The 27,542-nt window shown below is 49.5% G+C and overlaps 7 protein-coding genes across 7 annotated transcripts; 5 read left to right on the forward strand and 2 right to left on the reverse strand.

Annotated features, from left to right (window-relative positions):
- Window positions 1-763: 763 nt before the first annotated feature.
- On the forward strand, window positions 764-3,251 carry J7337_002587 (uncharacterized protein; the record flags this gene model as incomplete). The annotated part of the gene is made up of 2 exons (XM_044820314.1): window positions 764-1,233; window positions 1,292-3,251. The coding sequence occupies 2 exons, from the start codon at window positions 764-766 to the stop codon at window positions 3,249-3,251; spliced, it is 2,430 nt and encodes an 809-aa protein (XP_044684614.1).
- A 4,158-nt stretch (window positions 3,252-7,409) lies between these two features.
- Window positions 7,410-8,815, forward strand: J7337_002588 (uncharacterized protein; the record flags this gene model as incomplete). Its single annotated transcript, XM_044820315.1, has 4 exons — window positions 7,410-7,445; window positions 7,501-7,570; window positions 7,622-8,446; window positions 8,496-8,815. The coding sequence occupies 4 exons, from the start codon at window positions 7,410-7,412 to the stop codon at window positions 8,813-8,815; spliced, it is 1,251 nt and encodes a 416-aa protein (XP_044684615.1).
- An 863-nt stretch (window positions 8,816-9,678) lies between these two features.
- On the reverse strand, window positions 9,679-11,422 carry J7337_002589 (uncharacterized protein; the record flags this gene model as incomplete). The annotated part of the gene is made up of 3 exons (XM_044820316.1): window positions 9,679-10,090; window positions 10,140-10,829; window positions 10,881-11,422. 3 exons carry the CDS (start codon window positions 11,420-11,422, stop codon window positions 9,679-9,681), a joined length of 1,644 nt encoding a protein of 547 aa, XP_044684616.1.
- A 360-nt stretch (window positions 11,423-11,782) lies between these two features.
- On the forward strand, window positions 11,783-12,830 carry J7337_002590 (uncharacterized protein; the record flags this gene model as incomplete). The annotated part of the gene is made up of 3 exons (XM_044820317.1): window positions 11,783-11,956; window positions 12,013-12,773; window positions 12,824-12,830. The coding sequence occupies 3 exons, from the start codon at window positions 11,783-11,785 to the stop codon at window positions 12,828-12,830; spliced, it is 942 nt and encodes a 313-aa protein (XP_044684617.1).
- Window positions 12,831-13,663: 833 nt separating this feature from the next.
- Window positions 13,664-16,511, reverse strand: J7337_002591 (uncharacterized protein; the record flags this gene model as incomplete). Its single annotated transcript, XM_044820318.1, has 2 exons — window positions 13,664-16,288; window positions 16,371-16,511. The coding sequence occupies 2 exons, from the start codon at window positions 16,509-16,511 to the stop codon at window positions 13,664-13,666; spliced, it is 2,766 nt and encodes a 921-aa protein (XP_044684618.1).
- Window positions 16,512-19,948: 3,437 nt separating this feature from the next.
- Window positions 19,949-20,977, forward strand: J7337_002592 (uncharacterized protein; the record flags this gene model as incomplete). Its single annotated transcript, XM_044820319.1, has 1 exon — window positions 19,949-20,977. One exon carries the CDS (start codon window positions 19,949-19,951, stop codon window positions 20,975-20,977), a length of 1,029 nt encoding a protein of 342 aa, XP_044684619.1.
- A 2,914-nt stretch (window positions 20,978-23,891) lies between these two features.
- Window positions 23,892-27,234, forward strand: J7337_002593 (uncharacterized protein; the record flags this gene model as incomplete). Its single annotated transcript, XM_044820320.1, has 3 exons — window positions 23,892-24,040; window positions 24,097-25,837; window positions 25,882-27,234. 3 exons carry the CDS (start codon window positions 23,892-23,894, stop codon window positions 27,232-27,234), a joined length of 3,243 nt encoding a protein of 1,080 aa, XP_044684620.1.
- Window positions 27,235-27,542: the final 308 nt, after the last annotated feature.

Consider the following 27,542-nt stretch of genomic DNA (forward strand, 5'->3'; position numbering starts at 1 on the left):
GCTCTCAAATTGAGGAGAATCCAATGTTCCTTTCTCTGACCCAACACAGTCCCTCTCATTTTATTCCATGAACATTCACAGCGTTGGCACCAGGGCCGCTGGATCACTTTTCATCTATTGCTATCCTTTCTTTGTCAATAGCTTCACTCCACTTTGAGTCTGAGCACAGCCGACTTCTCCTGCATATCCGAACTGTCGATTGTTTATATACACGCATACATCCCACCCATAGCTGGATGCTTTCTGACTCCCGTCATCTTCTTCTGTCTCTATCCCTCTCTTTTTCCCAGAGAGACGACTAATTACTCCCATCATCTCGTTGAATCCCCACCACCTCACCGTTTTCGAATTTCCGGTCTAGTTATTTGTCCCGCTGCGACAACATCCGTCGTGTCACATTTCTTCCGTCGTTCAATTTCTCCGGTCACTCCTCCTGGACAAGACCTTTCACCTCTCGACCGCCCCCGAAACGTCGGTACCTCAGCTCTCCAGCAACAGACCACCAGCCGATCAAGTACCCAATCTGCCAATACATACCCGTGCTCATTCCCACTAAAACGAAAGCCAAAGCTAAAAGCCGACGGTACCTGACGGGAACTAAAAATATTGTTAGCACAGCCAAGAAAAGCTCGTTGCTCCCCGAGAACAAAGGTTGCCCCCCTTTTTGCCAGATGCGGCGTGGGGTGTAAACAAATGAGACACGCCAGCAATCAGCACCCGACACCGAAATAAGGGCCCCAGCTGGGCCTTGCCGCCTCCCAAGATGCCTTCTGCTACAACAACAACATCTACGGTTCCTCATAGACCAACGACTCCAAAACTCCGTCCCAGGAGCTCCTCACGCGCCACCCGAAGACCGAATAGTGCTGCATCAACCCCTAACCTCAAGTCCGCATACGCTTCGCATTCGCGCGCCGCGCCGCCGCCTCTACCACGCAAAGGTTCCCTGGCCCAGCTCACACAAGGCTCCCTCGCCAGCATCCCCGATGTTTCTGAAAGCTACGCAGTTGATACTGTCCTGAGCGACTCCTCACAAAACATGATGCCTCCTACGACGCCCGGACGCTCACAGGCTGTGAACGTAGCACTTGGTGATATCGTTGATGTCCCTGGTGGAATGCATGGCGTTGTTCGTTTCGTTGGTCCTGTGCAAGGTAAGAAGGGAGTTTTTGCTGGTGTCGAGCTCGACCAAGACTTTGCTAGCCGAGGCAAAAATGATGGCGATGTAGACGGGTAAGAATAATACAGTGTAGCCTCTCATGAGTTTTTAGACACTGACGGTAGCCAACAGCATATCATACTTCACAACAACAATCCCTGGCGCCGGTATCTTCTTACCAGCCGCCAAGGCCCTTCCTCGTCGCGATTCGATCCCGCCCTTTCCCATGACGCCAGGCGCGATGGGCGGACTTCGGGCTGGCAACCAAAACTCGCTCAACTACACTTCCCCAACACCTGGTCTCCCCAAGTTTAGTGCTTCTGTTGGACCCGGTGCCCGGGCTCCCAGTCCTCAGCAAAAGCTGGCACCCAGAACTTCCCTTCCCCGGCCCGACTCTCCTGTACGCCGGATGCAGATGACGCCTGGCCCAAGACCCTCCATGACAACACCTGCCAAAACTCCCACCAGATATGGTAGTCCAACGCAGTCACGCTTCGCTCAGAGCGTCCGCGGTACATCGGGTGATCCGAGCAAGAGACCTCAGAGAATGGATCGGAAGCCAAGTCATGGACCACGAAGTGCTTCAGCCTTGGGGTCGATATCAGGCCTTGACGATGACGCTGCCCCTTTGGGAATCCAGCGAACCGGTACTAATGGAAGCTCTGGGTCAGTCTCGTCGTTCGCCATGAAGATTCGGCCTGCGTCCCGCATCAACGTTAATGATGAGGAACTCGATCGGCTACGATCACAGATTGAAGATCGTGATCGGCAACTAAAGGAGCAATCCGCTACATTAGCCGACATGGAGAGTAGCTTAGTTGAACTGCAAGGTCTCATGGAGCAAGCAGACATGCCGACAGTGCAACGAAACAGCTGGGACAACAAGGACACTGCGCAGCTGCGTCAACTACTAAGAGAAAAGAACGACAAGATTGCCATGCTCACAGCAGAGTTTGACGCGCATCGAGCTGACTTCCGGAGCACTATCGACACTCTGGAGCTTGCCAGCACCGAAACTGAGCGCGTGTATGAGAAACGGATAGAGGAGCTGATGGCCGATGTTCGAGAACTCGAGTCACGGAATCTAGACGTCGATTCTGTCGCGACCCAGCTAAAGCAACTGGAAGAACTGGTTCAAGAACTCGAGGAAGGTTTAGAGGATGCTCGTCGGGGTGAAGCAGAAGCTCGAGGGGAAGTTGAGTTCTTGCGAGGGGAGGTTGAGCGAACAAGGACAGAATTGCGTCGCGAACGTGAAAAGTCATCATCAGCTCCTCCAGCAGATGGCGATCATACAGTATCTTCCAAAGAGCTTGAGCAAAAAGACGATGAGATTAGAGGCCTCAAAGCTATCATTCATTCCCTCAGTCGAGACTCTATTCCTGGAGAGCCCAAGCCTCCTGCACCAAGGCCTGGTTCATTGATGGCTGAAGATGTTGTGGCGAATAAGATCGCGCGCGATAACCTCGAGCGACAAGTTGCTGAGCTACAATCTCTCCTTGAGAAGAAGAACAGTCGTGAGGACGAACTCGAGAAGGAGCTTGATACAATCCGTCAGAACGGCACAGCGGCCAACAGGTCTTCTTTCAGAGACTCCCGAGATACCGTCGTAATGGCCCAGGCAATGGAGAACCGGCCAGTCGAGAACCTCAAGAGATCCAGTACCGCTACACACAAGCGGGTCAGCACCCTCGACACAATGCCAGAGAGTGACGACTACTCCAATGCCACAGAGACTAGCACCCTCTGGTGTGAGATCTGTGAGACTAACGGTCACGATATCCTAACCTGCACCAACATGTTCGGTCCTGATGGCGCTAAGACCAACGGCGAGTCCAAGGCCATCAAGAAGGCCAGTCGCGAGGAGCTTAAGCCGCATACCCCTACAGGTGATGACGCCCCTGCGCCTCTCACTCCATTCAGACTCAAGAGTGCTGGACCTCCCTCTCCTGCAGTTAAGATCATGCCGAACCCCATGGAGTCAGGCCCCGTTGCTGGCAAGGAAAGTGGCATCATGGACCCCGAGAAGTGGTGTGCGCTATGTGAGCGTGACGGCCATGACAGCGTGGATTGCCCCTTCGAGGATGCCTTTTAAGGGCCAAATTCAAATGTTTGTTTTCTTAACGCATGGCATGTTGGAGAATCATTGGAACGATCAGCGCGGCCTTTCTTGACGCCTCGCGAAGGACCATTAACCTATGTTTGGTGTAAGGGGCGTGATGAAAATCGCCTCATGCATGTATCCCCTTTTCATGTTCTTATTTTCGAAGCTTGGGTCGGCAGTCAGGTTTTGAATGCTTGGTCTTTGTCTGGTAAGGCACTGTTCGTGATACCATATTCTTACTCGTGTTTTATATCATCAACCTGTCGTGTAGCACTTGTCCTGTAATACTATGTGGCATGGTATACCAGACTGTCTTTAGGTCAATATTCCTTAATAATGTGAAGACAGTAGTTGTGTGTTATCTATCGCCTCGGTGTACCCTGAAAGATGTCGCTGCCTATATTTATTTCCTGCGAGATTTGCATTCTCTCCCCTCGAGCACTATGCCACCACCGAACACTCTTCCACAGCTCACCATCCCACTCACCTGCTAAAGTACGATACTTCATTAAAAACCATATACTGGGCTCCCAACTACGTGAGTCCCATGGCACACCTGCACCCATGCCACGTGAGTTCATTCCAGCTCCCCAGCATGTGAAACCGCCGGAAAGAATATCATGGCACAAGGCCCCTTCATCAATGGCATTAGGATCTTGGTCGAGAACGGTGATGAGGTTCTCACGAAAGGTTTTGAACGGAATAACATCCTAGCTGCATTAGTACACAAGAGCATGAAGTCGTCCATACTGACACACAATATAAGGATGATGTCCAAACGTTAACTGTTTCTCAATCGGCTGAAGATCAGATGATACATCCAAGAATCTTGACTTCACAAAGGACAATTTTGATGGATGGTGGCCTTCGTCCGACGTGACAGAGAACACACTGCAACCGTCATCGTGGAGTATCTCGTCTACACCCCCCATACCGAGAGCGTAGCAGTTTGCGAATATTGCACCAAATATCCCCGGATCCATTGTGTATTGCGTTGGGAAAAGCGATGGTCTCGCATTTGCTGTCCTGATCAATGCTTTGGCAAATAGGATGGCTTGGATTTGGCCAGGAGTCTGACGTAGCATCTTTTGTGGAGGAGATGGAGATTTTGGTTCCCGGGTATCCTTTTGTAGGCGACGAAGAAGATATTGTTTCTGTTCAATGCTGAGTCTCTCTACTCCATGTAGGGCGTCTTTCAAGGAACTATCGTCATTGCTCGAGGCTCCTTGAGAGCATCTGTGGCTAGAGTCTGGACTATCCTCGAAGGCTTCTTCTATGGCCCTATAGCCTATGCAGTCTGCTGGGGACTGGCCTGTAAACGTTGGGGATTGTTGTATAAGCCCATGCGTGACAGCTTCCCATTGCTCATGAGATCCAAGGTTGGGAGCGTTGTCTTTGTCAAGCACTGGGGGAAACTCCGGTGCCAGTTGGTTAGGAATGATCGTCGTAACCGACTCATGAGTAAAATCTGCCCAGGCTTGCGGCGCAGAATAGGTTTCAGTGCCATCGAATCTGTTGAGATCCAATGTTATGAGATGGTTAGTCAGAGGTGCTGGAGGAGCGCTGATGTCACTCGAACCACTGGGGCCCGGAACATCATATATATTACCGTTACCGGTGATGCTAGTAATGTTGCTGGGGTCTAAAAGCTCATTTAGAAGGGCCAGCTTCTGCTTCCGCTTTTCGCCTGTGATACCAAAGTTGATGGTGTCAGTATAGTCAAATCTGCCGATATGACATCAGGAAGAGTACATACGATAGTTTCGGCTAGCAAGACGGTTCTGTTCACGACGTGCCTCGCTATTGCGTTTGGCTGACGCCTTGCCCTTCTGAATCTTTGTGCTCTCACCCATAATGTTCCATTGGATGGCAACGAGGTAAGATTAGGGTAAGCAGATGTGAAGGATGACGGATGACTGTGCCACCAAGGACTATATGTTTTCTTGTTCTTCCGCTTTTAGTCGCTTTGGGCTTATTAGGGGCACAAAGGGCTTTCTGGACAATTCTGGATTATTGTCGTTCAAAAATACCAAAATGTTTTGAGTCGCAGCAAGATTGATTGACGCTTCATTACACAAACACATAGTTGAAGTTGTGAGTTAAGCAAGAGGTCCCACTTTTAGACTTCCAATTCCTTACTGCTGTTTATTGACCAATCACATTAATCACTTTACTGATTCTATCGTTCCATGAGGCTCTGTGTAGGTACTCTAAGGAACACTAACCTTAGGGAGCCGGGGAGCAAGAAAACACAAGACATAAGTTTAGGGTGATAAAATAAAGTCTACAAATGGTACCCTAAACCTATCCTACATTTATCCAAGTTAGCTACCTAAGTTACCTAAATATTTTATCACTTAGGCTTCAGGTCCTGAGTTTTGCTTCCTCCCCTAGCCTAACTTAGGGAAGGCAAAGCAACTTTCATACTTCTGGGTCGAAGGTTTTCTGCTTTCTGAAGGGTCAGAGTGTATCCCCCGATCTTTCATAAAACCAGATCGGAAAAGTTTACAGTACGAAAGTAGTACTTGCGTCAAAACTGACGTTGCTTGAAAGACGAAACTGGAGACTCGTGGAATACCATGGACTGTTTCATCGCCCGAGAGAAGCCTGGCGATTATCTCACATGTCAATGTTCTGTGTAATCTCATTACTCGATCCTGCATGGTCAGGGAGGTAGGACACAGGGTTTGTTTATAGTACAACAAACAATACATGTGTAGTTCGGGGACCCCCGTTGATTGAGAGAGGATGGTGGAAGTTTCCAGGCTCTAGGCAAAGCACGCGACTTTTTAAGTCCATGCTGACCATTTATAGATACATCTGTTGGAACAATATAGTCAGAGAATCCGGAGTATAACGGCATCAAACCGTAAACTGTCATTGCGCCCTCCGAGTCAGGTATTCTAAGCTTCCGCGGTGACAGGGGATGTCGCAGGCTTTTTTGAAGAGGCGAAGAGTGAGCGAATCAGTGCAACACGCTGCATGCCCGGACAGGAGCATCGGGGTCGGGTTGTGGGGTCCTAAATCGGACCCTGCGGCTGGAGAGAAAAAAATCGAAGAACTTTTGGCCACTGCAGGAAGGGCCCCAGGGGCCTTTTGGAGGGGTTCTGGGGACGCCTTGCAGGGAGGTCTGTTAGTGAGGTACCTACACAGCCTGGGCAGGCTTGTATGACACCTGCTGAGGCAACGGATGGGGGCGTGTGTGTTTGTTCGGTGTTACGGGTGTAAGCAGCCCGTCCGTAGGTAAGTAAGTAAGGTACCTTAGTTACTGGTACCGGATGCTGCAGTGTGGCCCTAGGATGGCAGGATGGGCTTTGGAGCCCGTGTGTAGAAGCCCCTGGAAAATCCGAAGACTCTCTAGAAGAAGTTGCGGAAAGATATAGAAAAATGGAAATGAAAATTTGGGTTGGCTTTCAACAGGTTTTCCGCCCTTTTTTTTTTTTTTTTTTTGCCGCGTCACAACCTTCAGCCGAGACCTGACTCCTATAGCCCGCCCGCCAGTGTGGTTGTGGTTAGGTACTACTGCGATGCACTAAGACACAGGTCATGCATTATCAGCACCGCCACAGAATCTACATTCTTCCACACAATTCCATGAGGCGCGACTGTGCTGCAGCCTGCCCTTCTTCCATCTCAAAACCCGTCCGCTCAATCCAAATTCAAGTCTCAGCGCCTAATCTTGACTTGATTTGAACTTGACGTTTGACTCACGTTTTTGTTTGAGACACTTTTCTCTCTCTTCTTCTCAGTGGGAATAAACACCCCTCTGTTTTGACATTTGCGAATTTCAGCGCTCTTATCGATCGCCTTTCCCCCCCCTCCACTTATTATTCGAATCGAATTTTAGAGACCAAAGCCCGTTCAAACTCGCCGCAGCGCAGCCCCGCCGTCCGTCGGGAGACTCGACATACATACACCTTTTGGCGAACAAGGTACGCATATAAAAGCACTGTCTTCTCCCTGTGCCAGATCCTCCGTGTACGATGTTGTCATAGTTGATCTTCTTTGCACATCATATCGTTGTTGCGCGCGTGAAAATCTGCGTCTTTGTTTGCTTTGTCCGGGCCTTACTAATATTAAACAATAGTCCTCGCCTCCCCTGTTATCTTGGACCCTAGGGTAACAAACACAACTCGAACAACCGACACGATGGTCAAGGAAACCAAGTATTACGATACCTTGGGCGTATGTTTTATCGATCCCCAAACAAACTTCGAACAACTGCTAAACCACATTACAGGTTGCTCCTACTGCTACTGAGCAGGAACTGAAGAAGGCTTACAAGGTGGGAGCCCTCAAGTACCACCCTGGTATGTATTCCAAGACACTCTACTCAATTCAACATGTCTAATGCAACACAGACAAGAACGCACACAACCCCGACGCCGAAGAGAAGTTCAAGGAAATATCTCACGCCTACGAAATTCTTTCCGACTCTCAGAAGCGACAGATCTACGACCAGTATGGTGAGGCCGGCCTCGAGGGAGGTGCCGGCGGTGGTGGAATGGCCGCCGAGGACCTTTTTGCTCAATTCTTCGGAGGTGGAGGATTCGGCGGCATGGGCGGCATGTTCGGCGGTGGTGGTATGAACCGTGGGCCCCCCAAGGCCCGTACCATTCACCACACTCACAAAGTTAGCTTGGAGGATATCTACCGAGGTAAGATCTCTAAGCTCGCTCTGCAACGGTCGATCATCTGCCCCAAGTGTGAGGGTCTCGGCGGTAAGGAGGGTGCTGTCAAGCGATGCACTGGCTGTGACGGCCACGGCATGAAGACAATGATGCGCCAAATGGGCCCCATGATCCAGCGCTTCCAGACTGTCTGCCCCGACTGCAACGGAGAGGGTGAGATCATCAAAGAGAAGGATCGCTGCAAGCAGTGCAACGGAAAGAAGACCACCGTCGACCGCAAGGTCCTCCACGTTCACGTTGACAAGGGCGTACGCAGCGGCACCAAGGTTGAGTTCCGAGGTGAGGGTGATCAAGCGCCCGGTGTCCAGGCTGGCGACGTCGTTTTCGAGATTGAGCAGAAGCCCCATGCCCGCTTCACTCGCCGGGATGACGACCTCCTCTACAACTGCGACATTGAGCTTGTCACAGCTCTGGCTGGTGGCACAATCTACATTGAGCACCTCGACGACCGATGGCTTGCCATTGATATTCTTCCTGGCGAGGCTATTTCTCAAGGTATGTTTCCACTATGATGCGTTCAACAACCGTAAGCTAACTGTTTTAGACGCCGTCAAGATGGTTCGCGGCCAAGGTATGCCCTCTCCCAGGCATCACGACTTTGGCAATATGTACATCAAGTTCAACGTGAAGTTCCCCGAGAAGAACTGGACCGATGACCCCGAAGTTTTCGAGACCCTCCGCAAAGTTCTCCCACCCGCCACGCAGAACGCACCTCCCGGCGATGCCATGTCCGAACCCGCCAGTCTCGAGGATCTGGATAACACAACTCAGAACAGAGTGTTTGGCAACTCCGATGGTATGATGGACGAAGACGACGAGGATGGTCATCCTGGCGGTGAGCGTGTGCAGTGCGCCTCGCAGTAAACCAGTCGGAAAAGAGCGGTGCAATAAACACACACGGCGAGTGCCATAACTGCGTCAGTTGCATGCGCGACTAGGGCATTTCGCACATCCACAGTCTTGGTCAAAGACAGTGCAGCTGAGGGTGGACGTCAGTCCTTGTCGACGACGTCGCTTAATCGTTCAATGATACCAAAATTAGCAGAGGATATGGTCTACTGGGAATTGTGAGCGAGGATGGTACTGGGGACAAGGTGCAGTTGAGTGGGCACCTGAGTTGAACTTCGAACGATCTCGTTTGAGGGGTCAGTGAAGGTGGAGGGAGGGGCTTTCGATCAGGCTTGGCTGGCGTTTTGAGGACATAGACGATTCAAATGAATTTGGTAGTAGCAGACGTAGACCATGAACATGATGATTTGTTTGTTATTCTAATATCGGTTGGCAACATTTACCAGTAAAGCATAAGTGATAAGGGAGGTGGACCGAGGAACCGCCAAAGCTTCAAAAGGATACCTGGCTAGGCTAAGGAAGCAAACTCAGGACCTTGATCTTAGGTGACAAAAGGCTTGGGCAACTGAGCATAAGTTTAGGATAAGTTTATTATAGACTTAGGGCAGCTCTACTAAGTTTGTTTTAATGCCTTATACTAAGGTCTGATGTTTTCTTGCTTTTGAGGCATGGCCCACATCCTCGCAAGATACCTATGTCCAAGTTGCTAAGTGCCGAGCACATTGCCTCTTTCACTGTCTACTAGATACTCAACTAAGTATCTAGCCTAGGGGTATCTGCCTTGGTGACAAACTCGTCTTTGTAGGGTTGTGGAAATGACCCTTTTCCATTGCGGTACTGCAAAAATAATTTCTTTTTCTATTACTTTTAGTACATCCCTATTGCTCCTCAGCAGGCCCAGCCTCTTCCATCATTTGGTCTTCGGGCACCTGCTCCTCACCCCTTTCTTCTTCCCGTTCCGTGGCTTGTTTTCTTAGAGATTCAGTGTTATATAAAAGACTCCTCACGGTTTTCTCATCGACATCAAGTTCAGTGCTTTCGATATCGTCGCCATCCACCGAAGCTATGGTACTTGTGGCGAGCTTCTCGTCAGTCATAGTGAGTGAGTAGACAGCCAGGCTTCTTGCTTGCGTAGAATCGCTGGGGTCCAGAGCAGCGACAATCTTGGGTGTTTCATTGCCCTTGGCGGGCTTGATAGAGAGGCTGAGGGGCTTGCCGGGAAGCTGGATAATAGCTGGGTGATTAAGGGCGTGATTTTTGGTGAGTTGCCATGAAAAGATTGCCGAAATACTAATCAATGTGAGTTGCGTTATAGGGCATCAATGGATAACACACTTACTCCTGACATATGGCAAGAATATAAACAAGATCCGAGCCATCGTGTGGATATACCAGGCTGTAAAGCCCAGACACAGCTACCTTTGTAATCTCGGGCAATATATTTTGAGCTAGAGACAAGATGCTGATTTTGGAGAGGAGCTTGTTTGATTTCCAATCCCAGACGAACAAGTCCTCATCACCACCACCCGACACCAGAACATTACCACGCGAGGCTGGAATGACCATGGAGCTGATGAACTCTGTGTGACCGAAGCAGAAACCCTCGATGACATATGACTGAGGAAAGTATCTTGAAACCCGAATATGTTCATCACGGTCGGCAGTAAGAATGTATCGCCGACCCTCACTCTCGCCGATCACGAGTGCAGTAAGCATAGAAACATGGCCAAGCAATAGAGTAATCTCAAAGTCTGGACCTTCGGCTTTAGAATTGCTGTCGTTTTTGGTCCGTGAAGAAAGCTCCATCTGTCTTTGCTGCTCTTGAAGAGCTCGCAGGTTGCGCTTCGAGTGAACGGTTGTAGTATTGGCAGATGGTTTATAGGCCGGTTTGGCGGGGGCAGGGGTTGAAGCTGTTTGGAGAGTAGGATCGTAGAGGAGAGGTAGAGAGTAAACGTCTCCAAATTTATCAGCGACAAGAACCTGAGAGTCTTGTCCGATAACGACATCACTAGGGCGTTTGGGAAGAGTTCTGGCCTAGAATTAGTATACGGGCTGGGCTTTTTTTTCTATACGAGCTTACCGTTTGCTGATTTGGTTGATGGAGCCCTTCCCGTCATTCTCAAAGACCCAGATGGCCTTGTCATGTCCAGTGATAGCCAAGATACAGGAGCCATCAAGAGTACTTGTCAGATGCGTAATGACTGGGCGATCGGGCACGCGTGAGATGTTGTGATCCTTTGCTCGTTGCTGGTTTTGTCTGTTCTTGCTCTTCTTTCCACCCTTCTTTTTTCCCTTGCTTTTCGTTTCCTCCGAGATTTGAGTATCCTCTTGGCCTTCTGGCTTGGTTGGAGCTGCCTCATCTTTTGGCTCTTCAGTTCTTTGCCTCTTAGCTGGCGGTCCACCCCCATCTTCTTCCTCGGCGGTATGAGTCTTTGTCACGGGCTTCTCAGTTAAGATGCCATCTGAGATCGCCTTAACTGCCGCGTCTACTCTGTCAACATCTGGATGTTTCCACGTCGAGATGTGAGATCCATCCTCAAGGCTAAAAGAATGAATCTTGCCTCCTCGAGCAGCAAAGAGAACATTTCCACTGACGTGGACAACGTTGAAGGGGAATCTCATGACGCCTGAACCCCTGTTAGTTGATCGAATATTGATTACCAAATCGATGAGATTTGATTTGATACAGGAGCAGTTGCTCGGTGACAGCTCAAATCAGACTCTTCTACAGATCAAGTTCCACTTTCATGGACGTGATAGAAAAGATACATCGAGAATGTACCTATGCTTAGTTCCCCACCTAAGCCACCTAGGCTGCCAAAAGAAGACTAGCGTCTCCATGCCCTAAGCGAATTCACATCACATTTTCCGAAACTGCCAAAAGAGTTTTCTCGTTTTCATCAACATCTTCATCAACCTTCAATTTCATTTTACGATACCCCTTGCCCTTAAATACTCCTGCCTTCAGAAAAATAAGAAGATATGGGGGGTAAGTCTGAGAACAAGGCCAACTATTTCGACAAGCTCAAGGGCTTGCTCGAGGCCTACAACTCCATCTTCATCGTTGAGGTTGACAATGTCAGCTCCCAGCAGATGCACGAGATCCGACAGGCTCTCCGAAGCAAGGGTGTCGTCCTCATGGGCAAGAACACCATGGTGCGTCCCTTTTTTCGAGGAAGAAGACACCCTCCGGTTGCTAACAATATTTCCAGGTTCGCCGAGCCTTGAAGACCTTCATCCCCGACTCCCCCGAGTACGAGCGTCTCCTCCCCCACGTCAAGGGCAACGTTGGTTTCGTCTTCACCAACGACGACCTTAAGGAGGTCCGTGACATCATCCTCGCCAACAAGGTTGCTGCTCCTGCTCGTGCCGGTGCTCTCGCCCCCGCCGATGTCTGGGTTCCTGCTGGAAACACTGGTATGGAACCTGGCAAGACCTCTTTCTTCCAGGCCCTCGGTGTCCCCACCAAGATTGCCCGTGGTACCATTGAAATCACCACTGATCTCAAGCTCGTTGAGGCCGGCTCCAAGGTCGGTCCCTCCGAGGCCACGCTCCTCAACATGCTTAACATCTCTCCTTTCACCTACGGCATGGGTATCTCTCAGGTCTACGACCAGGGACAGTCTTTCCCTCCCAGCGTCCTCGATGTCGGTGAGGAGCAGCTCCTCAAGACTCTGTCTCAGGCTATCACCACCATTGCCACCATCTCTCTGGCATTGAACTTCCCCACTTTGCCATCTGTTCTGCACTCGGTTGTCAACAGCTACAAGAAGGTTCTTGCTGTTGCGATCTCCACCGAGATCACATGGCCCGAGATCGAGGAGCTGAAGGACCGCATTGCCAACCCCGACGCTTATGCTTCCGCCGCTCCTGCCGCTGCCGCTTCCGGTGGCGCTGCCGCCCCTGCTGAGACTGAGAAGAAGGACGAGTCCGAGGAGGAGGATGAGGACGAGGAGGGCTTCGGCGGTCTTTTGTATGTGAACCCCTCTCAATACCTTGTTAATGTGACTAACAAATCTGCAGCGACTAAATGTAGTCACACCTACCGGATGTACGACTGCCTTCCAGGACTTTGGCTGGGTTTACGACTTATGTATCTTAAAAAAGGGGCACATAGATCGTCTGCTGGACAATTGAATCTGTCGCGACGGTTACGAATCAAGTTTTAGGATCAACATGCGAGTGAAAACTTTTACCAAACCGACTAATGCAGCTCTGCTGATAGAGTGCGATATTCAAAAAGGTTAGTCAGACAAACATCAAACATTCTTCTTTTTTTTTCCTTTTTCCTTTTTACATTTCCGGATGATTATATAAATTGTTCAAGAGCTTTTTAACCCTGAATCTCCTGATGACACACACATCACCACCCTATGACGGACACCCATTACAATCATGTTATTTTGACATGCTGTCTTTTGAAAGTATCAAAGCTAATGGTCAAATTATACAGGTCTCCTCGCCCTCGATTGTTCTCAAGCTTCCTCAGTGTGATGTCCGTGCATGTTTACCAAACGAATTTAATAGCCGAGCTAAACTGTAGGATATGAGAAGAATGGTAATACCTAATCATATGTACTAAGAGAAAGCTCGCACTTCTAGTTAATCTTTCTATCCTAAATGGAAGTCTAGAACTCTTGTTGCATGTTCCAGGCACGGATTTGAGTTTGGAGATGAACCAATATCGAATAATTCTATCTGTCCATTGCATTCTCACGCCTTGTAGTTTGTCTTATTATCCATTATCCCATGAGTTTGCAAGAAAACATCATCAAGTCTTTTATTTTAATCTTTATTATTGGCCGTGCTTGCCGCCCCTCAGAGGCGCGACTTTGGTTGTCGTCAGTACATACCAGAAGTCACCTATATGAAGTCATCTTGCTTCAAGGCACGTTTGGCTACCTCAATAGCTCGATCCGGTAGCCCAGCAAGCCTTGCGACTTTCAGTGCATGACTCTGTCGGTTAATACCTCTCTGAAGTTTGTGGTTGTAGAAGAAACCTCCCTCGCCATCCTCGACTACATTGGTGCAATATGTCTGAACTACACCTGTCTCGGCTGAACGCAATCCCTCTTCTTGAGCTAAGTCAGCCACAGTGTGGAAGTGTGTCGCAAAAAGGGTGCGGCATTGGTTGACGGTCGCGAGGTGATGCAGGCATGCGAAGGCGACAGCTGTGCCGTCCTCTGGCGTGGTTCCCCGGCCGATTTCATCCATTATGACGAAAGACCGCGGTGTTGCCTGCTTGAGGATCGTTGCTGTTTCCAGCATCTCAACCATGAATGTGCTTTGATCGCGGTAGAGGTTGTCAGCTGAGCCCACTCGGCTAAAGACAGCATCCACAATCCCCAATTCTGCGTATGATGCAGGCACGTAGCAGCCGATCTGGGCCAAGATCGTGATGAGAGCATTCTGGCGTAAAAACGTACTTTTGCCGGCCATGTTGGGACCTGTGATCAGCCAGATCCGGCCGTCAGTTGGCGATCCAACCAGACAGTCGTTCCTCACAAAGCTTCGACCCTGCTCATATAGGCCTCCCTCAACAGTGGGATGTCTGCCGCCTATAACGGTATGAATAGTCGTGTTGTTCAGAACGGGCCGGACGAGGTTCTGCTCGCGAGCCAACTTAGCGAAGGAAGTCGTGATGTCAAGTTCATCAAGGACGGTGGCATTGCGGCGCAGCTTGACAAGATTTTTGACGACAAGTTCTCGAAGGGTGTAGAACACGGCTTGTTCTTCAGCACGAATCTGAGCACGAACTTGGTCCATACGCTGCCCGAGAAGTGTCCATTCGGAGATGTGAAAAGATCGTGTGGAACGACTCGAGGACAGAGCTTGTACATCAGCAAGATTTCGAGCGTCTTTGCCCTTGATATGTGCAATGTGGCCAAGGCCGGGTGTCCACTTGAGGGATAGACTAGGAGCATTGAATCTTTGGCGGAGGGTTTCGTTGAGTGTCGCTTTCTCTTCTGTCAAAGACGCGAGATCAGTGTGAAGATTTGCCAAGTTTGGGCTCGCAGCAGGTCTCATGATCCAGGCTCCATTCTCTTCGGCGTAATAATCCCGAAGACTGACGGGCCGTTTTCGCTTGCCCTTAGGAAGAGATGCCGCATCGTCCTGCGAACCTTCGTTGCTAACGACAATCTCAGCAAGGGCTAACATCTGGCTGGCCTCGGACTCTTGGGCGTCATGCTGTGACACAATACCTTCTTCATCGATTGCATCTCTGATGCGCTGGGAAAGTTTCAGGGGCTGCGTGAGACTGATTCGAGATAACAATGAAGTCAGGCAGTGGTGCTCTGACTTGCGAGGTGCAGCGTTGGCATTCTTCAAGAGATTCACGACATCCCTGGTCGCATCGATGGTACTGGCCAGATCGAGGAGGTCATTAGCATCGCCACGGCCAAGTGTGAATTTCTGAACAAGTCGCTGAGAGTCGTGACTCCTACGCAACAAGAGGATTACGGAGTCACTTAGGTTTACATCGTCGATGAAGCGGGCGACGAGGTCTTGTCTACTAGTGATGAGCTCAAGAGACGTGGACGGTGCACTCAGCCACTCGTTGAGGAGTCGAGCACCGCTTTTAGTAACAGTGCGACGAATGGCATGTAGCAAACTACCCCGGAACACACCATCACGAATGGTTTGCTTGATCTCAAGAGCACGCATGCTATTTTTATCAACAGCCATGATCTGCATGTCTTTGTTTCTTAGCGGAGGTTGCAACTTCATACTCATGCCTTGAAGTCGATCCTTGACATAACCAAGAAGGAAGCCGGCAGCGTGTACCTCAGCTGGTGAGAAGGCGGATGCCTCATGTTTAGTTAGGGCACACTCTAGCATGGGCGTCCAGTTTTCCGGATGAAACAGCAAAGAATCATGCGGGCAGGGTGCGTATGAGATGATGTGGCGATCCTCAGTGAGGAGGTCGGATAGGCCATTGTCAGGGCAAGACTGCAGAGCCTGGTCTAGGAGAAGCTCGCGCGGGCATAGTCGGGACAATAGCGTTGGTAAAGATGCAAGATTGGCTTCTTGGGTGCAGAAGTAGCCGGTCGAGAGATCAAGCCAGGCTAGGCCGAGTGACATGGTGTCTTGGAACCCCCGAGACTGTCCAGCACGTCGGCCAACGCCAACGTCAACAGCTGATGGTGATGGGTGGTCTGATTCGGGTTCATGGCCCGCTAGTCCTCCTTCTGAGCCTGCCACTCGGCCGATAACGGTCTTAACATCAGTGACGGTATTTGTGGCTTTGATGCCTGTGTCAATATGAATCGCCATCACGTAGTTGTTGGCATATGGATCCATAAAATTCTCGTCTATTAGAGTTCCGGGGGTAATGATACGAGCAACTCGACGATCATGCATCAACCCGCCTGATCTGACTTTTGCTGTGGGAGAGTTTGGATACTCCTCAGCGATCGCGACATGGCGACCGAGATCTTGAACGAGGATTTTAAGGAAACGATCGAGCTGGAAGAAGGGGAAACCTGCCTATAAGACGGATGAGGATGGTGAGACATTGGACCGGAAGATAAGAAGACAACGTCAACGTAGAGGGCATTAATAAACATACCATGGGGACAAGGCCAGCATTTGTCCTTTTGTTAGCTACCTTGATGTTCAACAGGGGCCCGTACTCCTCAGCGTGCTCAAAGTAGAGCTCGTAGAAACCGCCCACCCGAGTCAGCAACACACAATTATCAAACTTGAGCATATTCTGACGGGCTTGAAGCAGCACGGTGGGATACGCGGGAGGATCTTGGGGTAATGGCGGCAGCGGGAGCGGCAAGGCTTCTGTCGACTCATCGTGGGGAGATGAAACTGACGATGACGTTGGTAGAGAAGACGCTGGCTTCGGTTGAATAAGTCCCTGAGGCAAATCGGAGAGCTTTATGGTGGTGGTGGTCTTTTTACCCCTGGTTTGGAGAGGACGGTGGGGAGATGGCGCATGATGGAATGAGCGGATAGACAAGCCATGGTATAGTGAGTGGTGCCCATGAGGAATGGCAGAAGCTTTAGGTGGAGGAGCTGCTACTGTTGCTGCAGCGTCAGAAATAACAAATGGGGCTGCCTTGAGCAGAGAGCTAGAAGCTGAGGTCGAGGCCGAGGCAGAGGCAGGCACAGAGATAGACCTGGAGGTTGAAGCTGAAGGTGATGCCAAGGGCCGCAGATGGCGGATGCCGAACACTGGGAGCACCATACGGCTGGAACATGGAGACGGGATGGGCTGTTGCAGTGGCGATGATGTTTATGCAACGAATAGATATCCGTCTGAAGTATCCATCAAGCAAGGGCAGGCCAGTTTCTGAATTGAGAACAGCTCAAGAGGGGTCTTTGGTCAATCAACACTCCAGCAACCTAGGCCTAGGTGTGTATGATTGATTAATGCTTGCTAGTGGGCTCGAGGCTGTCGACAATAGAAGCAAGATCTGGCGTGTAAAACGGTAGCACTGATGAACAAGGAATGGTATGGTGATCAACGGATGGATCATGCAGGGCTCATATGACGACAAGAAAAAGAGGAAGCATTCCCATACAACCCCGCTGGTGCAAGATGCTCGAAACTAAGGTACCTACGTAGGTGTACGGAGTAATAGCAAGGAAAACAGGAGCATGGGGCATTGAAAAGTGGCTCTATATATTGCAAATTAGTTTATCATAGAACCAACGCGATTCGCTAATATGGCACAAGAATAGAACACAATCGGTCGGCGGTGAGTTACAGCTTGCGCTTGGTAAGGTAGTAGGTAGCTAGACAGAAGCTTTAAATCCTCTATAGTCAATCAGATTCTGGTTGTTTCCATGTGGGGAAGAGCGTTATGGAATACATCGGTGAAGAAGAAAAGGGAAGGAAAAGAAGATGATTAACTGGTAGGTACCTGCGGAGTAAATCAACATCAATCGCCCCGAGCTCGGGAGTAGGAGTCAATGGAACAGCTTCATCTGAGAGACTAAATCTGCATTGGCGAGCATAGAAACACAACAGCGGACTATCATAGCCACCAGTCATCTTGTTTATTAGGACACAGTTCTCGACAATTCGTTTTACTGGTAAGGTCGGCAACCACAAAATCTCCTCATCTTCAAGTGGTAACGAATGGGGAAGAAAGGGAACGTTCGGTAATAGTAGGACCCCTTGGCTTATAATTCCGATCCTGATGGATGATCCAGGGACTTTATGACAAGGTACTCCAGAGATTTTACGGAGATGGACAGCGCCAGAGCCCACAAGCGAACAGCACATGTAGCCATGAAACGGAAGCAATCTGACCATGGAGGCGTTTGACCAACGAGAGGGACCCGGGTCTTCGCGAACAACGTGTGAGTAAACAGTCGAGAGTCATGGCCCTCGAACGACAGTAGCTAATGCATGGCGATTCGCGGCTTTTCCGAGATCTACAGGGCCTGGCTCCCTCTAAAGCAATCGATCATGCCTGGGAACAGACCTGCCGGTATGGATGCAGGAAATAGAGTTCCCGCCTGGAGCTTGATGTGGGAAGTGGAAGGATATGTGGTGCCATAAATCAATGCTACGTCAAGAGATTTCGTGACACCATTTCCTGGGTGATATCTCGAGATTAATGAATTAGGTACGGAGTAAGCTATCTACCTTCGTACCTAGAACTTCCATCGAAACAGCTAAATCCTCGGCACGCAGAGATTATACAGTGCGGAGTGGTTTCGGGAACTAATACGGTGACAGGCCAGTGGGGACTTGGGACTTATCAACTACTCCATGCGTCGTAAAATCGTGGTCCCATGTTAGCGTCATCATCATCCTGCAAATCTGCCCAAGCTACCGGAGCTGGAGCTCAACCCCTCCAACCCAAGCCCCGACTGACGATGTATGTGTCTCAATCTAACCAATGTGCACACACGCTATGCTGCTGGGCGGTAAAGCGACTGTCCTCCTCTTTTGGACAAGGGAAGGGGGACAGTTGATGACGGAATCTCTCCAAAGTAGCAGTCGGCAAGCTCGCATCGCATGCCTATGGGGATCCATCCATCTCCATCTCCATATGAACTGCTGTGTGTACTGAACAGGTAAGGCAAGCAACTCAGCGAACCAAGGAACGAAGTCCGAAAACCAGCCTTGTCACAACCAGACAGCACCACTTCCGGTTTAAGCAATCATATCAGATGGGGTCTATGAAGTATAGCATGGGATTGAGCAGGAAAGAAACGACGAGAGATGAAAACAACACCATCAGTGCGAGGGACATCATAGCATACCTAGCTCTGAACAGCACATAGTAACAACATGCTATATCTCCAAGACAACACATGAGAGGCCCAGAGTCAGCATCAGATTGAACGGCCGTCTCCATGAGAGCCAGGGAACCCCCTTGATGGCCTCCAAGCGGTCATCTGGGTCATGGCATTGAACTGTGCCGTACCAGGCTCAACTGTGAGCCATGCAGAAGAAACAGACACTGGAATTCAGACACAACTTGCTGAATGGGTGCACTGTATTTCTCATGCCATCCATAGAAAGACAGTTCCAGGTTTGACATGACCAGAATCAACACAGACAGAGCTGCCACCCAACCATTCACAGCGCCAGTATCGACTTCTGGGCGATAGATGTGCTGCTGGAAATTCAATGGCATAAGCATATCTTCCCGCGGGGTCGGCGTGGGCCGATTCTCGAGAGAGCCTCAGCCCATTTTGGGTCCGCTGCCACACGACGTCGCCGCACCCCCCTGCCCGAAAGCGCCAAACCCTCGACCACATCTGTCGATTGTGACCTAGCTATATATCCCCTTTTGCGCGCGTTCGCTGGCCAAACACAATGCCCTACGCTTATGCATCGTTATTGTGCTCATTCACTTATATACAGAGATAGAACTCAGCTATCGACCCTGTGTCTTGCTCAACTGATCTGATACAATTCTCCATACTACCACTTACACGCCCTTGAAACTCAACACCAACGGCCACCCTGACAGCAACCGCACGATAAAACTCCTCAAACAACACGATATAAACATTCAAATCGGCTCAAAAGATAAAAGAGGAACACAACCCCTGCATAGTCGTATATCCCACTCCGCAGCGCCATTTAATCCCAGCACACAGTCCCTTACCTGGATCACCACTCAGCATCCATATATATATTCTCCCTAAACCTCACTCTGCGAAGAACGCCTTATGGCGGCTATGATGTCGTCTGTTAACCCCTTTACACCGGTGACCCCCCCACCGGAGATCCACTCCTTTCCTAAACTTCCTGCCCAAAGGCCTTTACAGAACAACCTAAAACGAAAGGCATCGATGCAAGAACCCTTCAGTGGCCTGGCAGGCCTCAACACTCCCACGATGATGGCTCCTCCTCCCCCTCCGACTTCACAACCTAGAATGTCCTCGTCGCCAAACCGCAGTTCTGGGCCTAGCTCCAGTAGCACTCCTCAGTCCAGCGAGTCAACAACCCCCGAACTTCCCAGCATCGCCGGTGCCAATCTCGATCCAAAGTATCTCGCCATGGTTTCTCGTATCGCTGCTTATTACCAGCAGAGGTGTCAGGCTGTTGCCAACTACCAACAGCAACGATGCCAGGCTTGGGCCAACATGCATAGACAAAAGTGTCAAGATATGATGCAGGCGTCTATGTTGGTTGTCGCTTGGTATGTGAGAGATCGCATCCAGCGCAGGCGAAGAAGGGAGAAGCGCCATTTCAGATCCGGCTTGAGACGCAGGACAGACCAGAATAAAATCGCACGGACTGAGGTCGTTCGTCGCTGGGTTAAGCAGATCCCCGAAGGATCTGAGTCACCCAACGAGCCCCTCAACGTTCAGCTTGCCGACCGCGAAGAGGCCGAGTTCTCCATGGATCGTGAGACGCAGCCGGACAAGGACACCAAGCTATTCGAGATGGCCGACAACCTTATAAAGAGCCAGTACAAGAAGATTGAAGTTCCTATAATGGGTGTACTCAACTTTGATGAAAGCGACAATGACAGCGAGAGTGACCTGGATGAGCCAGAGCCAGAGCAGTACGACGAGATGGACGAAGCCGAGGACTTGGCTGAAGACGACGAATACTACGAAGTGGAAGATGATGAGCTGTACGACGATGAGGACGAAATCGAATACACAGGGGATGGTGCTTCAGAGGTTGTTCACCATGGCACAGGGACTGGCTCAGGCAGCCGAAACAATAACTTGAGTGAAACCTCATAAGAATTATTCCCCCACTCAACATCTCAACAATCAGCCCTCTTCCGAGGGGCGGTGCGAGGAACCTCACTAATGACGACAAGGAAGCATCTACATCCCGACGACATAACACAACTCCAACTATGGCACATTTGTACATGGTTTCTTTTTCAGGGAAAGGCGCAATAACACGGCGGGTGATGGTCCACAACGAACTTACACACTGGAGTCAAGAGCATCTACATTTTTATCTGTTTCTCATGGCATACATACATCGATGATACCTTTTTCTAGCATGGTATATTTGGGTTCATTGTCGGCTTTTACTAGGACATCAATGTAGGTCTACCTGGTAGTGGACCCGGTAGGCAGTCGTACGCGGGCTGAGCGTGTACTATATAAAATCGACATAAATGAAGATATTTCGTCTGGACATCCATTTCTTAATTCTGTGCCTGCGGAGAAAAACATAGTTCAGAAGTGTTACTCATTTGGAAAGCAATCGAGCACTGACACCTCGTGAAACCGTGAGAGTGGTCGAACTGCCGCATTCCAAGCGTAGCACTGCATTTCATTGATCAGCGATGGGACAAGAGGGAAAATGCCCCCAAAAAAAAAGCGGGAAATGGCATGGTAAAAATCGATTATCGTAGCATTGAATCGCTTTGTGCTGGCAGACCGGGCTGGGCGGTGCGTACTGCACGGAGCACTCGGCAGTAAAACAGCCCATGAAGGGTGAGGAATCGTTCGATATTTCCTCGTTTTAGGGCGGCATGTTCTGCAGGCTGGTCTAGTTCAAGGTGCTGAGTAAACCGGTGAGGGAGGACGTGACCACAGGGAGCAAGAAAATATTATACCTTGATATAAGGTGTCAAAATAAACTTAGTAAAGAGTACCCTAAACTTAGGCTAGATTTGCCTAAATATTTTTATTACTTAGGGTCAAGCTCCTGAGTTTTCTTTCCTCCCGAGGGTGATAATGTCAGACAGCTAATTACAGTAAGCACCTATTACCTACTTAACGTACTAGGTAGGTAGTTAGGCAGCTTACCTTACCTAGACTAGTAGTACTTTGTAAATCGATGATATTTGGTCTTGTTTTATGAGGTTGAGTAAATGGGAAGAGAGACTAACTATAGATATCGGATTCTGTTCCCAGATTTGTTTATACGCAGCCTAGTGCAGAGTAGCTTAAGGTATAAATCTCCAGCTGATTATTAGTTAGGTTAGGTAGAGTCTTAAACCCTGTTACCCTACCATAATCTCTCGCAATATTCATTACAGCAACCCAGCTTTGTTCTACTATAAGACTTATACTATCTTGTAGAAAGGTTATTCTATACCAAGCTTTGGACTTCTGTAAAGAGATAAAGGCATTGCGGATCCAGTACAGGCCGTTTGCTAGATCGAATCAGTCCGCGAAGCCACTTCACCCATAATAGGTCTGTAGCCGGCTTATGCTGGCTGTGATGAATGTTGCGAGAGATTGTGGTAACTTTGTAATAAAACTTTCACTTCCCACTATCTGCTGCTTGCTACCTTGTATATTCTCACTTTTTCTACATACCTATTCAACGAAATGCCTTGGCACTATCTACCTTAGTACCGAAGCCAAGCATTCCCGGCTTAATGATCTCACTTTTTCTCATATTTGCCTTGATACGGGTGAGATCTGCTGTGGTTTGGTGACTTGATGCTTCCACTTGTAGGCACATGCAAGGCAAGGTACCTACCTAGGTACCCAAGGAGGTAGGTGCTTAATAGGTAGGTACCTTATTTGGAAAATGTGGCTGAAAGAGAAAGTCGCTTCGTGTTTGTGAATGTGACTTGCTGTCCTTCAATTTCAACCTAGTAGATCGTGGCTGCCGAAGGTCGGATCACAGATGGATTAACGTTAAGGCACCTCCTAGGAAGTGCAAATAAATATTGTGTTCCGTGGCCCAAGGCTTATTGCAACTCTGATCTATCATTTCGCATTCTCCCTAACTTAAGTACTTATCCTCAACACTAAATCGTTCCCCTATTATTACTCTTCACCAAACCACGACAACTGTCCTGTCCAAAATTACTTGGGTGTACCGACTTCGATAATATTGTGACTGGTTTCTATCCGAGTATCATTCATTCATTGATCAATAATCGTATACCAACGCGATGAGGTACGTGATTTATGCTGCATCAAGTTGAAGCAACGGATCCATCTCCCCGCGCCACCAGTTCCCCAAATTCCGATCAGTGAATCACCTGGACCCATTCCCAAACTCTGCTTGGCTTAGAGTGTTGTTCGTTCCGAGTCTAGTGTGTCCTCTGCCCCGGTTGCTGTGCCGCAAGCGCTTAAACCCCTGTCGAGGTACTCGACGGGAATGGATGGTCACCTTGTAGTGGGCATCCCCCGCTTCCATTTCGGCTCGGCGTTCGTGGATATCGAAAAAAAATACATCAACATTATCTCGCCAGTACACAGGTGACTGTATGCAGTGGCCTTTTTGTCAACACATCGCTCGGCAGCTGTCTTTCGCCTCCGTGAAGCTCAATGGAGCTCACTTGGCCTAACACAGAGCTTAACACAAAGCTTCCCACGTTTCGCTGCCATACGTACAACACTCCTCTCTGAACATACGTGGATTAGTTATCTTTCTTTATACAATACCAATTTAACTCTCCTTCTCCCTTCGTGCTGTGCCCCAACTCGAGATTCTGCTCCTCCTTCCATTCTTCATTCTTCATTGCTTGACGATACCACTAAAGTGTCAAGCACCCGCTCACGATTACTCTACAGTATCAACAACACATTCGATCGCCTTCTCTCGACCTCGGCAGCCTGTCGTCGTCATTCCCCTTCACCGGAAGACCAGCCGCTGCACCCATCTTCCAGAAAGCTTCGGCGCCTTTCAAATCGATCTGCTCCTCCTGCTCCTGGACACCCCGACATTTACACTATGGGCGGTGGCAGCGAAAACAAGGGAGAGGCCTCCTCCTACCCTCTCTTCGCCGAACGGCCTGTCGGCGTTCCAAAGACGAGCATTCTGAAAGGCCGCATTGAACCGTTCTACAAGTCAGGACAGTACTATAAGGTGAACCTGCAAGCGTATGGCATTATCAACTCACTCACTCGGAATTTCGAAGAACTAACATGCCTCATAGAAACATGTACAACGGCAGATACTCGGGCAAACCTCATGTTCAATTGTCAGTGTGGGATGCACCAGATCTCTCCAGGCCAACTTTTGAAGAGGCTACAAGCCACGAGTTCAAGGAGACCCATACCGGTACCTCTTTTGGACCCTCCTGGTCCACTCATTGGTTTAAGGTCGTCCTGCGTATACCGGATGAGACCAAGGACGAAGAGCTCATTGAGCTTCATTGGGATGCCAACAACGAGGGCACCATTTGGACCGAAGATGGTATTCCCATCCAAGGCCTCACTGGTAGCGGAGAACGCATCGAATGGGTCATTCCCGACTCATTCCGTGACGGAGAGGAGCATACAATTTATATCGAAATGGCCTGTAACGGTATGTTTGGAAACGCCCCTAACGGCACGACAACCATTGCACCGCCGGATCCCAACAGACGTTTCAACCTCAGCAAGGCTGACATTGTCGCCATCAATGTCCCAGCTCGCAAACTCCACTTAGATATGTGGGAGATTGGCGATGCTGCTCGAGAACTACCCGAGAACTCAGCTGAACAGAACCATGCTTTATCTGTTGCCATGAAGATCATCAACACCTTTGAGGTCAACAATCAGGAATCGATCCTTAAATGCCGCGAGATTGCCCGTGAAATTCTTGGCCCTGATGTAGACTCTCACAAGGTCTACGAAGGAGGAAAGGAACCTGTTGTTTTTGGAATCGGTCATTGCCACATCGACAGCTGTTGGCTGTGGCCCTGGGCTGAAACAAAGCGCAAGGTTGTTCGATCGTGGATGAACCAATGCGACCTCATGGATCGCTACCCAGAATCCAACTTTGCCTGCTCCCAAGCCCAACAATACAAGTGGCTAAAGGCGTACTATCCTGCTGCATATAAACGGGTCAAGCAGAAGGTAAAGGAGGGTCAATTTCATCCTATTGGTGGCAGCTGGGTCGAGCACGACACAAACTTGCCCAGCGGCGAATCACTTGTCCGCCAGTTCTTTTATGGCCAGAGGTTCTTCGAGGCCGAGTTTGGTTCTCGATGTCGAACTTTTTGGCTGCCAGACACCTTCGGTTACTCAAGCCAGCTTCCACAGCTTTGCCGATTAGCTGGTATGGACCGTTTTCTGACCCAGAAACTGAGCTGGAATAACATCAACAACTTTCCTCACACTACTTTCATGTGGGTAAGCCCTGATGGAAGTCAGGTCATCTGCCACATGCCTCCCTCTGAGACATATACAGCAAACGCTGATTTCGGTGATCTCAAGAGGAGCATTGCAAACCACAAAACAATGCGTGTTGACAGTTCGTCTCTACTTGTCTTTGGAAAGGGTGATGGCGGCGGTGGCCCAACTTGGCAACACTTCGAAAAGCTCAGACGATGTGCCGGAATCAGCAACACTATCGGCGGTATCCCAAAGATCAAGATGGGGCTGACAGTTGATGACTACTTCGACCGTCTCAACTGCAAGGCCAGCGAATTCCCTACATGGTATGGGGAGTTGTATTTTGAACTACACAGAGGAACGTATACCACACAAGCCAACAACAAGTATTACAATCGAAAAGCCGAAGTGATGCTGCGAGATATTGAACAATTGGCAACTTTCGCATCAATCAAAAACAAGTCGTACAAGTACCCGACCAAGGATTTGGACGACATGTGGGAGGCTGTTCTGCTGTGCCAGTTCCACGACTGTCTGCCAGGAAGTAGCATTGAAATGTGCTACGATGACTCGGATAAGGTATTTCGTCCCATAACTGCGGGAGCTTTGCTAATATGGTATAGGTCTACGCTGAAGTCTTTGAAACTGGCAAACGCCTCCTGAAGGATTTGTATGAATCGCTCAACGTCTCTAGCGAACTCTCAACGTGCCTCAACGAGTCTGTTGCCATCAACACCCTGCCATGGCATCGTAAGGAGCTTGTCGAGCTTTCTGAAACTGAAGTCGGTGTTGCTTGTGGCGACGGCCAGCTGCTCAATCTTCGCACGTTTAAAACACAGGAAGAAAAGCCTGCGGTGACCGTCATGGAGCAGTCTACTGATGTTTATGTCCTGCAAAACGAGCAACTCCGCGTTGTCGTCGAAAGCGGTGTCATTACATCGCTTTACGATGTGGTCAACGATCGTGAGGTTATTGAAAAGGGTGGAGAGGCAAACAAATTTGTCATCTTCGATGATATTCCTCTTTACTGGCAAGCATGGGATGTAGAGGTATACCATCTCGACGCACGCCGAAAGGTCGAATATGGAAAGACAAAGATTTTTGAACAAAAGCCTCATCGAGTCACTCTGGTCACTGATGTCAAGATCAGCGAGAACAGTTATATCAAGTCATACACCACCCTCTCTGCAGCCCTCAAAGGGCAACCTTCTCGGGTTGATATCAGAGCGGACGTCAACTGGCATGAGGACTCCAAGTTCCTCAAGGTCGAATTCCCTGTCAATGTAGTAAATGCCGAGGCCTCCTACGAGACCGCTTTCAGCATCACCAAGCGGCCAACTCATTACAACACAAGCTGGGACATGGCCAAGTTTGAGGTGTGCTGCCACAAGTTTGCTGATCTCTCGGAGAACAACTATGGCGTTTCTATTCTCAATGATAGCAAGTATGGTTTTGCGACTGCAGGCAAGACGATGCGATTGTCACTCCTACGGGCACCCAAGGCGCCTGATGCCAACGCCGATATGGGACGTCATTCCATCCGATGGGCCATCCTACCTCACAAGGGTAGTCTATCGTCTACCACTGTTAAGGCTGCTTATGCTTTCAACAACCCCCTGAAGCCCGTCACTGCTTCAAAGGCGGTCTTGGAAAGTGTGTCCAGTGCGCCGATCAAGCTTGTCAATGTTGATGAGTCTGACTCTCTTGTACTGGACACGATCAAGCGAGGCCAGGATGACGAAGACGTCAGCCGAGATGATGGCCTGCGCATCAACAAGGGCCAGAGCATTATTCTTCGTGTGTATGAGTCCTTGGGAGGCCGCAGTCGTGGAGTTATTGAAACTAGTTTTGATGTCAAGCGTGTTACCAAGACGAACATCCTAGAGGATGAACTGGAAGAGATTCGGAAGGAAGACGGAAAGATCCCGATTACACTACGACCGTTTGAGGTAGCGACTTTCAAACTCGAGCTGTAGGGCGATTCGGAGTGGGAAAATTGTGTCTGCTCAGGCTCAGAGGTGCGCGTCTTTGTGATTTGACGTTAAAGTCTGATCCAACGGCTCTTCCCGCTCACGTGGTTCACTACTAAGGTTACTACTAAGATTGCAACGCTTGAATCTGTGAGCAGGACATGCAGGTAAGCAGCAGCTCTCAAGACGGCACGTAAATAGGGAGTGTGGTTGGCGGGGACGACTACCAGACAAGAACTTAGTTAATTACCAGCAAATGGCTCTATCATTCCAAACCCTAAACGCCGTCTCCTTCAAGTGACAAAAAAGAAATG

This window comes from Fusarium musae, chromosome 2, assembly GCF_019915245.1.
Source record: "Fusarium musae strain F31 chromosome 2, whole genome shotgun sequence".
Classification (NCBI taxonomy): Eukaryota; Fungi; Ascomycota; class Sordariomycetes; order Hypocreales; family Nectriaceae; genus Fusarium; species Fusarium musae.